Consider the following 12,963-nt stretch of genomic DNA (forward strand, 5'->3'; position numbering starts at 1 on the left):
TAAATCCTATCCTATCCTAAGTTTACGGCGTAAAAAATGATGCATGGAATGCGTTTAAAATAAGTATACGCCCAAATAGGAATTGGATATTTCATACTACGAGTGTCAGACAAACCGAAACTTGCAAATCTTCTTCATCCATATCATTTAGAAGCAAAAAATATGTAAATATATATATACCATATGCAAATTGTAAAGGTTCAGGCTAAAGTTGCATCATTGATAAATCAATAGATTCGGTTAGCCTACCTTAATCCCTAATTTAGATGTTCATATTAACTAGGATGTGCGCAGTGAAAACAAGTTAGTACTCATGTACGTGAAAAACAATTCATTAGAAAACAATTTATTAGTCTCATGTTTCCAACTTGACGGTTCTTGGACTTCTTGACGACGGTTTCAACAAAAAATGGTCATGCATCCCAGCTCAACGTTTTCACCGATTCATTCACAAGCTGCACTCGTGAAATTTTCGATGCAAACATTCGTAAACACGATTTTGGGTTTTCGGGCGTGAGTCAGTTGTTTTTATTTTGTGTTCTAGCAGATCAAAATGAACAACACTGCTTTAATTAACTCCGGTCGGACGTGTTTCATTCTATCCTCGATCCAGTCATGAATCCTTGCCCATTAGCACATGCTAAATTTTACATCTCGAATAAATTAACCGAACCCCAACGCTAAGATTTCAGGTATTAAGACCAATGCTCAAATATATGGACACGTCCATCGGAGCGGAGCAGTTCTTACTTTGACGCTGCTGGTACCTACGGCGCTGCTCGCCATAGCAGAGCAAGAATTTCTTTACACACCACCGATGTTCGATGAGCATGTCATCAAAAAAACAAAAAGAAAAGTGCCAGCATAAAAACAAATCCCAGTGCTATCAGGAATATTTGAAATAAATAAAAGTAATAGCATTCTAGAAAAAAATTCATCTTCAACCACTGGAAATTTTGAATAAATGGGTCCAGTAATCAAAGAGAAAAGCGACTTTTTACGTTTTCCACTAGGTGTCCAAAAAAATTTGTAAAACGATCGTTATGTCCACAGACGTGTCCCATAAATTCACTCCAGTTCAGGTCTTAATGCCTGATATTCCACGCCCAGTTGATCATGCGCAAGAAACTTTGCCATACGATTTGCCGATACTGTACGAGGTGTCTAAAAAACGTCGTGTTCCACTTGTCCGGGTGTTTCAAAAATGTGGGACACGAGAGACAAGTGGGACAAGACATTTTCGAGACACCCATACTATGCGTACTTCCTAGTGTCGTGACGTACTTCCTAGTGTCAATTTGCGCGTCAGGCGATGGACGATTAGAGACCAATCGGCGCAAAATCGCCACAATATCTTGGAACGATTTTTGGAAACTATTATGAAGTTCAATTAATTAGATACAGACTCACTCCGCAAGTCATGGAATAGTCATAGCGTTTCTACTTTCTATATTCCAGCAATTGGGTTGGTGGTTGTACAACTAATGGGCTGAAACATAGGCCCTCCGCGATAGTACACATAGACTGTAGGTTGGTTAGTTCATGGTTCGCGAAGGTTGGGTAATTCATCTTAGACACAATTGGATTGCGACCAGTTAGGTAGACTGTAAAATTCTTGAACTTGCAGCATGATAGGGAGAAATATTTACTCACCTTCCACAATAATGAAAAAAAAGTGGAGATATTTGAAGATCAAGATCATTTGTCACCACCAACGTTAATTAGGAGATATTGAACTTCTATGTCCTATACATGGAGTGAAAAGCATGACATTCATATTTTTTGCAATTAAAATCACAGACAGGTTTGAACAATAAATAAAATTCGTAATCTTATGCTTTTTTATTCAATGTCTCCAACATAATGAATGCTATCAAAAATATGAAATAACAAAAATGATTAAGACGGAAGGAAATGTATAAATAATGAAGGCAATAATTGACAATCAATGACATTAGAAATGTACATATGGAATATATATAAACAAACACAAAAGTTCAGGCCAGACATTTCCTTGTAATATCCACAGCCAACTATTGACAGCACTGTACTACTTTACGGCAAGCACCTAAATAATCAGACTTAAAGAGCCATGCCAGTAAAATTGTACATTCAAAAATGACAATAATATACATTGCAGGCAGATCAGATCTGCAGCAGTAAGAGAAGAACAAACAAACAAAACCAACTCTTTTGGCCATACATTATTATTACAATCCTTATTAAAAATGAATGAATTTATACAATCCATAAACGTCATGCAATTTCTAGTATTGTGAATCAAGAACAGAGAAATCCTACACACCGAAAATTATTAGGGACAAAATTGCATAGATTTCAAGAAAGTATTTTGCGTTGTTATAAACTTTCACATTTCAATTACATATATAGAAACTATCAATGAGATTGTACCCACAAAACTGCTGTGCAAACACTGAGTTTTTCACAACATTTTCATCTATTCTTCACATTTTTGTTGTCAAAAGGTACAGACATCAGTGCACTTGCTTCCTCCAGAGACTCTGGGTTGATTCCAGATTTCTTCAAAATTTCATTTGCATGAGTCTGGATAAAATAAACATCATGATGTAGATCGAGCACAAATGTTCAACACCAGAAATCCAGAAAACATTTAACATTGAAAACAACATTATACAATTTCTGCCACTAATAATAATTGAAGTTCTTTGCACGATTTCTATTGCCTTATTGCAAAGGTTTACAAAAGCAACACTCGTATAAAAAAATGGCATTTCGAGGAGCACTATATCCTACTAAAAGGCATACCCTGCCCAATTATTTAACATGGCTGAGGGTATGAATGTCAACACAAGGAATGGTGTTTACTGTTTAGCATGGTTCACCGCATCTCAGCTGCTGAAATATCAAATTTCCTCGAGGGGTAGAGTGTCCAATCATTCTTAACAGGTGTTAAAAACAACTTTCATACGCTCTAAAGTTTCAAACAACAGAATTTTGTTTCCTCTAGAGTTCGAGTCAAAATTTATATCAATCTAGAGTGGGAGTCTTGGAATAATGGAACCTAAACTTTATCTATCAGGAATCAGGATTTAATTGTAAATTTTGTATGACTCCAAAACCCTGTAATAAGTGCTAACTACATCAGCAGTGATGATCACTGATCGCCTACTTGTTGGCTAATACCGTGTTGTAATATATTAGTACTTTATGAAAGAGGAATTCATGAAAATCCGGCAGTAGGTTCTAGTTTATGGAAAATAAGTATTCTGGGCTGCTGTCACACCTTTAAATGCCTTGATAGATGACCTCTTCTTCTGAATGATTTATTACAAATATTACAGCTATATGGTCGTTCACCAGTATGTACTCTTGCATGACGTATCAACTGGGTTTTCCTTCTATACCTGCATCAAAAGTTCGACAGTTAATATGAGACAACATCTGGAAACACAAATAATCACAGGTAAAACGATGCATATTTTGCCTAAGAAGGATAGATATCTACTTCTCGAATAGCACAGACAAAGGTGTGTAAATGAAATATTTGTTGTAAAATGAAGATGCTAGAAAACCCTTTTATGAATTCAATTTGAACTAATTTAAAGCATGGTAATAATATTGGGATTAAAAAAACAGATATTGAAATTTTTAATAATTTTCATTTCCTAATTACTTCTAGAAAAATTTACTTAACACTCAAACTTCTGTTTGGTATCATTATACACAAGAGTTTCAGTAATCCAGGACATTTTGTACAAAAATCAAGTTCTTTCTAGAACATGTTCCAAATGACCTGAGTGCTGTTTATCTTAGGTCACCCTTGCATCAGTTACATTTTATATAGAACACCAGAAAATTAATAAAAACTTGTAGTTCAAAAGTAAGACGATCAAACAATTCCAGGGAATAAATGTTCCATATACTCATATTATAATACATTAATTAAATTTTTTTCAAATTTATCAAAATCTGATCCTTAAAATAAAGTTATAGAGATAGAAGAGTTAGTTATAAGCTCATACTTTTTCCCGCATTCATCACATTCAAATGGTCGTTCCCCAGAGTGAACTCTCTCATGTCTTTGCAAATGCTCTCGACGTTTATATGCCTGTAAATCAGCCAGAGAAAATAAAATTTAGCTTTATGAACTAATTTATCAACGTGCCTTCAATTCTAAATCTGAATTATTTCAAAAACTTTATTCACACTGTCGCTTCGAAAATTTTGATTAAGTACAAAAAAATCGCTTGAGAACAAATTTTTCATTACTTATGATAGGTCTTAGAAGATGTTTATTTATTTGATATTTCAATATAGAGTCATAAATTAAATTAGGTAAAAAGAACTTCGATATGTTTCATTCATGCAACTAATAGTGGGCATACAAATGCATACTCAATGAGGCAAAAACAGGTTAAAATAGGATATTACAAAAGTTATTTCTGCTAATTTTGAAACTGACTTGTTGGCAATGTTCACATATGAATGGCCGTTCTCCACTGTGTGTTCTTCTGTGTTGTTGAAGTTGAAATGACCATGAAAACTTTCTTGGGCAATCTGGACATTGGTGCTGCTTTTCATTCGGATCTATCAACTGAAAATTTATCAATTATTAAATTAAAAAAAACTGCTGAAAACTGCTATGACTGGAATTACAAAAAATACTTTATTGCAGGTAGCATTCACGATGAATTGGAAGTTTAAAACGTGTGTGCACAACAAAATTACACTAAATGTAACAAAGAGTCTGAATGATAGACAATTTCAGAAAGTAATGTCTTTACATTTCGTTAAACCTTCTGAGTGAAATCAGAAGGGTGTAGCAAGGAGAGACCGAAAAAGTCATTGATATCCTGTGTGACTAATTATGTTAATAAAACTGCTGTTTATTTTCACCAGCAAAGAAAATTATAACAGAGAAATTTACAGTTGTATTTGGGGGATTCGCGAATCCAACATTACACTTGACGGTTTTGATGACTACAAGTGCACAGAAGCTTCAAAATGCAAAGGATGTAATCATTTCTGATGATAACAGACGCAGCGCCTAAACATTGCCAGGTACGAATCTCCCTGGCTTTACCTTCTTTAAAAATGAATGTGATTGATGCTTACGGCTGGTATCATAGTTGGTAATTCTGAAGACACCTTCAATGGAGGTTTCTTTGGACGTTTCTTCCTCTTTTTTACAATTGAAGTGCTTTGGTTTCTGACAAATACAGATACATGAGCTAATGAGCTTCAAACATTTTGACAAATTGCACCAACGAGACTTTTCTATGTGGTACAGTGATAACAGGAAAGAGATGTTCGTTTTCATAGAGATTGCAGTATTGCACTACTCTTTTGAGCTAGCATTTGAATGCATTCTATATCTGCCATATAGCAAGGTTAGATTCTGGCAAATCATTTTGTTTCTGCTATTTTAAATACTTTTGTAATGTGGGCATGTGGCCCAGTTAGGGCTGTCCAAAATCGAATATTTTCGCCGAATCGAACCGAATATTATTGCGCAATCCTAAATCTGTCTCTATTATACAATAAACGTGCCCTTCGCCCTTCGATGTTGTGGTGGCGTATGTGCAGTTACATCTTACTTACTGCTGGTATTTTGCAATACAGTTTTCAGATTTATGAAAGGAGATCACACGCTTGTATGAACTGGTCAAAAAAATTGGAGGACTCCAAAATTTGGGTCTCGAAAACTGTTGAGTGTTAAAAGTAAAAATTGCAATCTCAATTCTGATGGATTCAGTTTTTATAGGACATGTAAAGCCTGTAGATGCTATTTTAATCCTGTTCACTAGGGTTATGTTTTTTTGTGTAATTTTCAGCAAAATAATAACAACCATTAATATAGATAAAACTGTTGCTCGAATTCTAAATTGCATTGAACAAATTCGAAGCTAGTTTGATGACTATAATATTGTTAGTGTAAAACAGCCATCAAAATTCAAGAGTTCAATTATTTGTCTTGGTATATAGATGGAGAATACAGTATTGCCATAATGCCATCATAAGAAATTACAAATTCCGTTGAAAGAAGGTATTGCCATCGTAAGGATCCCAAACCACCTGTTTCAGCTTTGAGTTGCCTGTACCAAGTTCCTATGATAACTAACTTAACAGCTTCAAATCGATTCTATTTATAGAACTATCGTTTTCTAGATTGCCTTTTTCTCCTAGTTCTCTCTCAAAAACGTCATTACCGATAACTTTTGAGTTATGATGACCATGCATGAAATGGCTAATCACGTGCCACCGGGCGGGCATTAGGAATGACATGTTTATCACAAAATGAAGGCCAGAGAAATATCGGGAAACCAATTAAGCCAGGAGCCAGAGTGGTCTAAACTCGAAGCGCCGCCGCTTGCCCGATAAAAAACGTCATGCAAAGGTAGTTTGCGCTTTATGTACCTAATCTTAGCGATTCGAAAATTAGCCAGAAACGATTTGAATAATTTGCGATTCGATTTCGAATATTTGGTTTACCCAATGCCATCTCTTTTTTTATGTCGAAGACCTTGCTTCGACTGACGTCCTCCCCCATCTTTTATATTTAATTTTGAATGTCATAATAATCCAAAATACAGAAAAAAGACTTGCATGAAACACTTGCTACAATGACAGACTTACTTTATCGTCAGTCCATGTGTATCATTGACTACTCCCTCATTAGTCACTTTCATAGGCTGCAACACATCTTTCTGTCTAACTATTGTATGACCTGAAATATATTACACTACTTTAAAAACAAAGAAGGATGAATGATCATAAAAACATGAGCCTGAAATGGTAAAAAAGTCTGCAATTGGCAGCAGCAGCTAATCAGATTCTAACATAATGATTACACACATTCACTTGTGATACAGAGTTGATCACAGTTTATTTCTCTCATCAATGTTTAAAGACTTTTATCAGATGCAAAAATATATTTATGTCAATGTAAAACAACAAGCAAGTCTGCTAAGTCAATTGAAACAATTATTCCTACTACTGCTGCAGAACTTATATAAATGATCCACTACCACAAATGAATAGAAGATATGTAGTCTCCCAGAAATTGATAGTCTTACAAAGTTACAATAAATAACAACCTCTTGAAACTGTCGTAACATTCTTATGCTTTCCTTGATGATACATTGAAAGATCAGGTGACAAAACTTCAACTTCTAAGGAGCCTGCTTTTCGTATTGACAATATTTCTTCGTGATTCATTCTGGAAAATTTTACTCTTTCACCATTCATTGTCACAGGCAGTGTATTGTTTGAATGAAAAAATGAAGTCATTGTATGGCTTGTATGTGTAGATGATGTTTGTGGATATTGTGAAGAACACAATGTAGAATCATTCCGAAGACAATGCAGTTGAGCAGCAATACTTTCATTACAATGTGAAGAGATATCTACTGAAGATGTTGTTCGTGCAAAGTAACGAGAACATTGTGAATCTGTTAACAGTAAGAAGAGCTGGTTTGAAAGCACAACAATGGCTCCAAGAAACTCCAAAGCCACAGTATATTAAAAATGTAAATTCAGTTCTGGCACTTCATTTTTCACCTTGAAGCTCTGCTCCATAGCCAATATGGTGTTTGGTATGATCATTGCCCGAATGTAGTTTCGTGGGAGTAGAACTCAAAAGTATGATACAAGTGTTTCAAATTTTAAAAGCATACTTCTCTATTTGTAGGAAGTATTAGAAAATTATAAATGGGAAGAAATAATCAGATGGTTAAAATCAACTAACATTTTAGTAGCTCCAGCTTTATCTATTATGGTAAGCTTGGCTTCAGCCCCCAAAATATCACAACTCCCCAGCCCTGCATCTGAGAATGATCATATTTGAATGACTCTTATCTCTCTCTATTTTCCTTAGAAACTCAAGTCACCTTCTCACAAGCAATAGTAATATTTTTCAAGATGAATTCAATATTGAAAACATGAATTGAATGAACTGGTTTAGGATTGGATCCAATTTATATAATATTATTTTCTTTCCACTCACCTCGAGAAATAACCGATTTGGATTCAACTGGCTGAATAGCAGGTGTAATCATGGAGTTCATTGTAAATCGTAAATGTCAAGATTTCAGAACATACACAGGTTCAAAAACAACCATTAATACTACTATGTCGATAAGTAAAAATCAAGTAGATACTATTTGAATACAGTAAAAACATTAGGTAAAAACATTGAGACCTATAATTTCATGACATTTTTCACTTCTTGATGAAGATTACAAATAATTCATAATACAGAAGCACAGATACATCAAATACCAAATAACATTTTGAACAAAAGTTGGAATGCGTAGTATTTCATGAAAAATAAATTGAAAGGACACATATATTGCATGACTCAAGACAAATGAATACTTGAGATACGAGGAGTACTAAACACTGGGATTAGAAGATGTTGGCCCATATAATATGAATGAAATATTTTTTTGTTTTATTCATCACAATCAATTTCAAATAATTTTGGGGCGTTCAGAGCGAAATTCTATGACAGCAATATATCCCTCTGATTATCCCTTAACTAACCATTGGAGTGCGTTGGTCAGCTGATGCTATATCCTTACTGAACAAGTAACGAAACTGAAAGAAAATTTTTTTTTCGAATGACCATTCTTCCTTTTCTCCTTGGATGAATATAAACATGATCGAAAAGAATTCTGTCAACCTTTTGAACATAAATCATAATCTCCTCAATCAGCCCATTGCATATTCCGTACCATGTAGTCCGCGACAAACGAGAGAAAATTCCCTAACTAGATCTCTGTACTTCCGCTTTCCAGCTCGCTCTCGTAAAAGTTGGGTCATGAACATGTCTTTCTTTACTTTGTCCACATTTGTGCACGGAACGTCAGGAACATGTCGTAGTTCATGAACCCATATCGCGAACTGTTGAAAATTGAACTTGGACAGAGCAAATATGACATCTGCAACATTTTCTATAACAGTTCTTGTGGCTAATCCCCCCATACCTTTCAAAGCTGCAATGAGTATATCCTTACCGATCTGATTAAAAACCAATGTAGATTCTGGCCGAGGGGAACAGTTTGCAAAGAATCCAAAAATGAATGATGAAGAACTTTTCACTGATTCAGACTCTGGGAGACTAAATGTGGCAAGAGCACAATGAATTAGCAATTGCAAATCAGGACGCAGGAGAGGAGGGTTTCCAGAAACTTCATTGAACAACATACCATAGTTTTTCCGTAATGTATGAGATAGAAGTTTCATGAAACCTTGAGCAAGATCAGGATATTCTTTTGCATGGCCACCTTCAAACATTCGTCTACTTGTTTCAATTATTGTCCGAAACAATGTTCCAATTGCTCGTTCGTGTGCTGAATCATTTCCAAAAACGAGCATGATCTGCTGTGTTAGATCTAAAACTGAAGTTTGCGGAGCCGCTTGGAAAACTTTGGCAAGAATATCACATAAAGTTTCAACAAGTGGAGAAAATCCCTGAATAAGATTTCTGATAGATCTGTCATACAGGTCACAAATTGCTTGAACGATTGCAACATCAGTTAACCAGCGATTTAATATTTCTTGCAATATTGGTGTAATTTGTTGTAGAATCAAAAGCACTGGTTGCTTTTCATCAGCATCTACTTGGACCTTCTCATCAGTGGTATCACCCTTGCGGCGGTCGAGTGTTGAAAACAAACTTGCCAATATCTCTAAAATATGAATAATGCTGTTTTTAGTTGGTCCTGATGGTGGATCTTCCGACAATGCTCGCAACTGGTGCATATGAAGCATGAGAACACTCTGCAATCGTCTTATGCATTCATCTTCTGATAAAACAGAAAGCATATGACCGACTGATTGCATTAACCAATTGACTTCATTGTTTTTCAAAATTCCTTTAGTTAATGCATCTTGAGCTGTACCTAGTATTACTTCTGCTTGTGGTACAAGATGTTCTTTACATTCTCGAGTTATTCTTTTCAAAGTCAGAACAGTGGTCATTGCAAGATCATGCGTTCGTATGCATGGAAGAACAATAGGAATCAATAAAGATAGATACTGGGGGTTATACACCAACCATTCAGTCAGAGCTCCAATAGTGTATAGAAGAGTATCAGCCAATGTTAGATTTTCTACTTTTATTGTTGGCAAAACCTGTGAAAGTTCATTCAAACAATCTAAATCAACATCCCAGTCTGCCATTGATTCAACCACAGAATGTATAGCAAATAATATAGATTCAGTTTCCTGCCATTGGTAATCTTGCTTCTCATGCATTGATTTAACACTTTGTAGAAGTTTACCACAAAGAAAACGTACCATATTTGTACCAAGCATTTCAAGAATATACATTAATGTATCAGAAATATCAATTCTGTAAATTCTATGCTGCTCTTTTTCATCACTCGACCAGTCAGTATGTGAAACAGAGACTGGATAGCTTGACTTCTGTACCAATGTCTCCACCAAATGATAATAAATTGGCTGGATTTGAGGAAAAATAGACATATCAGATTCCGGTAAACTTCTCACTTCATCTTGTAAAGAATACCAGAAAGTAAAGGTAATTGGGCTTCCCATTTCTTCAGTCGGATATTGTAAACGAATACCGGTACATTCGGCAACCATTAAAACAAGGCCAAGACCTATTTCTGGATTGTTATAATTCTCTAAAATCAACTTGGTCTGATTTTCTGCAAGTCCGCTAACAATTTTTGTAATTCCGATACAAACATCTGCATCTTGATCTTCAATTGCCTGATGAAGCATTGGACGAAGTGATAAAACCTTAGGAATGATTTCCTTTATTGTATTCACATACTTATGAATACCTGGTGAGCAAAAAGTATTTAAAAGGCATTCAACACAATTATCAAATAAATCAGGGTCATCAATAAAAGATATAGTTTTATGAAGAATGTCTTTATATTCATTGATCGGTATTCCAAGTATTACCCAGCTTGAGAAACATTTCAAAATTTTTCCATGCATTTCATTGAAATCTTCAGAATTCATTAAATTAGAAAGTAATGGTAGAACGTGAGGCATTCCTTGAATTAACATGTGTTTAACAATTCCTTTTTGATATTGCTCCATTGTTCTGCTGTGATGTTCCTCAGCTAGGACAGCGAGGATTTCCAGTAAAGCTGAGCATCTTTGCATTGGAGATACATTGGCAGTTTCATCTTCTTGTAGTCTTTTAATAATATCAGAAATAACTGTGTCCCATTTTTTCATGAGTACGCAATTCATAACAAATGATGAAAATGCTACGCAAATTCTGGTTAAAATGATACGATTTTGTGGAGATACACATAAGCGAAGAATCTCAGAAAAAAGTCGTTCACGTAAACTATCAATTTCATTTTCAGGAACTTCATTCCACGATCCTGATATCTTTGAAACCAAAGCGCTCGCTCCAAAATATTGAACTTCAGTCAAACGGTTTGGTTGCAATAGATCCCATGAAAACTGCCAAGCCTAGAAATAAATAAGTTAAATTATTCTTCATTATAAGACCAGATGTTGATCGCATACAATGGGGCAATGCACAAATATATATCGACACCTCAAAACCAAACAGTGCTAAGTCCACTTTTCCAAAAAATGACATTTTTCAATTGCTGATTTTCCTGGACTTAGCTCTACATTTTGGTCTATTTGCCTTATCTCTAGGTGCTCTAGATCTCAAGACAGCTATGGACATAACCCTGCTTTTTTTAGGGCATTTGAGAACTAAACAGAGCTGTGTCTACTATAGTGGACTTAGCTCTGGATAACTGCATTGTAAGTTGGGGCTAAGTCCGTTTTTTGGACATAGCTCCTCTCAAAAAATATAATACAAAGCGCTAAGTCCATACCAGCCTCTAAAATAACATAATAAAGAGGCCCTAAGTCCAATAAAATTGTTTCTGGTCCAGGAAATTGAGAGTCAAAAAGGGTTAAGTCCAAAAAAACCATCCCCCAAAAAAATTGGGGCGGAGCACAAATTTTTTTATACCATCTAAATATGGCCTTCATTGTCACTTTGGTGGACCATAAAAACTAGACATCCTCGATGTAAGGTATTAGAGAAATAAAAAAAAGAAACAAAAAAAAAAACGTTTTTTGCGTTTTTCTCAAAACTAGAAAAATGGACTTAGCCCAATTTGGATTTCATGCGTCGATATAGCCAGGCTACTGCGGCCTAATTACAGGTTGCACTCACTGAATCAATTAGTAAAAAGTTATGAAATTGCTCAATCAGTCAAGTCTGTCTTGAAACGGTTGGAAAATTGAAAACAGTAGCTTCATTAGCTAAGAATTTAGCAAATTTTGTCCCAACAACAAAAATAATAAAATACCTATTTTTAATCTGTTATAGTAATACATCTGAGAATCTAATTCTCGTTTATTATTTGGGAAGCTACTTGAGGTTGAGTTCCACTACTTGATAATAACATTTGCTCAAATTGTTTTATCAGATTAAAATAACCAGTGAATAGAGCTCTTAATATATGGTACTTGTTTTGATCTTTGGGCAAATGTTAGCCATCTTTGTGCTGTGTCTTTTGTAGATGAAACAGGATCATAGTACAGTTGATGTAATGCCTTTTCAATGTTATCCACAGTAAATTCAGGCGCATTATCGGTGGTCATATCCGTAACAACAACTGAACAAGTGCTCTGGTCTAGATGAATTATCTTAGTTGGTAAATATAAACACTGTAATAGAAGAATAAAAGATGCAAATTATGAGACAAGAAATTGTAGTATCTTGAAATTTAGAAAATATGTAAGCACTAATGGACGAAATCCATCCCTCAGAAAACAATTACCGATAAATTGAGGAAATGGGATAAAAAGGTTATTTTTCCATTAAAAACAAAAATTTATTAATAATGGCCCGAATACTGGCATCGATTATGATATACCAAATTTTCAGACAACAAACTGAAATAAACATTTATGAGAGGAAACTGGCCACAGACGGTATGTAGGTATCAGTTGGGGTTACGC

General features: G+C 35.0%; 2 protein-coding genes across 2 annotated transcripts; both read right to left on the reverse strand.

Moving 5' to 3' along the window:
- Positions 1 to 1,818: 1,818 nt before the first annotated feature.
- LOC120346715 (uncharacterized) lies at positions 1,819 to 8,127 on the reverse strand. Its single transcript, XM_039416522.2, has 8 exons — positions 7,988 to 8,127; positions 7,080 to 7,433; positions 6,619 to 6,709; positions 5,098 to 5,191; positions 4,445 to 4,576; positions 4,005 to 4,090; positions 3,266 to 3,386; positions 1,819 to 2,565 (listed from the first exon to the last, which is right to left on the reverse strand). Exons 1-8 carry the CDS (start codon positions 8,046 to 8,048, stop codon positions 2,455 to 2,457), a joined length of 1,050 nt encoding a protein of 349 aa, XP_039272456.2. The 5' UTR covers positions 8,049 to 8,127; the 3' UTR covers positions 1,819 to 2,454.
- A 13-nt stretch (positions 8,128 to 8,140) lies between these two features.
- LOC120346714 (importin-13-like) lies at positions 8,141 to 12,669 on the reverse strand. The gene is made up of 2 exons (XM_039416521.2): positions 12,469 to 12,669; positions 8,141 to 11,445 (listed from the first exon to the last, which is right to left on the reverse strand). The coding sequence occupies exons 1-2, from the start codon at positions 12,601 to 12,603 to the stop codon at positions 8,695 to 8,697; spliced, it is 2,886 nt and encodes a 961-aa protein (XP_039272455.2). The 5' UTR covers positions 12,604 to 12,669; the 3' UTR covers positions 8,141 to 8,694.
- Positions 12,670 to 12,963: the final 294 nt, after the last annotated feature.

The sequence above is a fragment of the Styela clava genome, chromosome 8 (genome assembly GCF_964204865.1).
Source record: "Styela clava chromosome 8, kaStyClav1.hap1.2, whole genome shotgun sequence".
Lineage (NCBI taxonomy): Eukaryota > Metazoa > Chordata > Ascidiacea > Stolidobranchia > Styelidae > Styela > Styela clava.

Excerpts from the sequence above, each read along its gene's own strand:
- LOC120346715 (XM_039416522.2), bottom strand. The coding sequence starts at position 8,048 with ATGAACTCCATGATTACACCTGCTATTCAGCCAGTTGAATCCAAATCG. Across the intron at positions 7,434-7,987 it reads CAAATCGGTTATTTCTCGAG|ATTCACAATGTTCTCGTTAC; the intron begins GTGAGTGGAAAG and ends TACTGTTAACAG. Across the intron at positions 4,091-4,444 it reads TATGTGAACATTGCCAACAA|GCATATAAACGTCGAGAGCA; the intron begins GTCAGTTTCAAA and ends GCTGATTTACAG.
- LOC120346714 (XM_039416521.2), bottom strand. The coding sequence starts at position 12,603 with ATGACCACCGATAATGCGCCTGAATTTACTGTGGATAACATTGAAAAG. Across the intron at positions 11,446-12,468 it reads TTGCCCAAAGATCAAAACAA|GCTTGGCAGTTTTCATGGGA; the intron begins GTACCATATATT and ends ATTTATTTCTAG.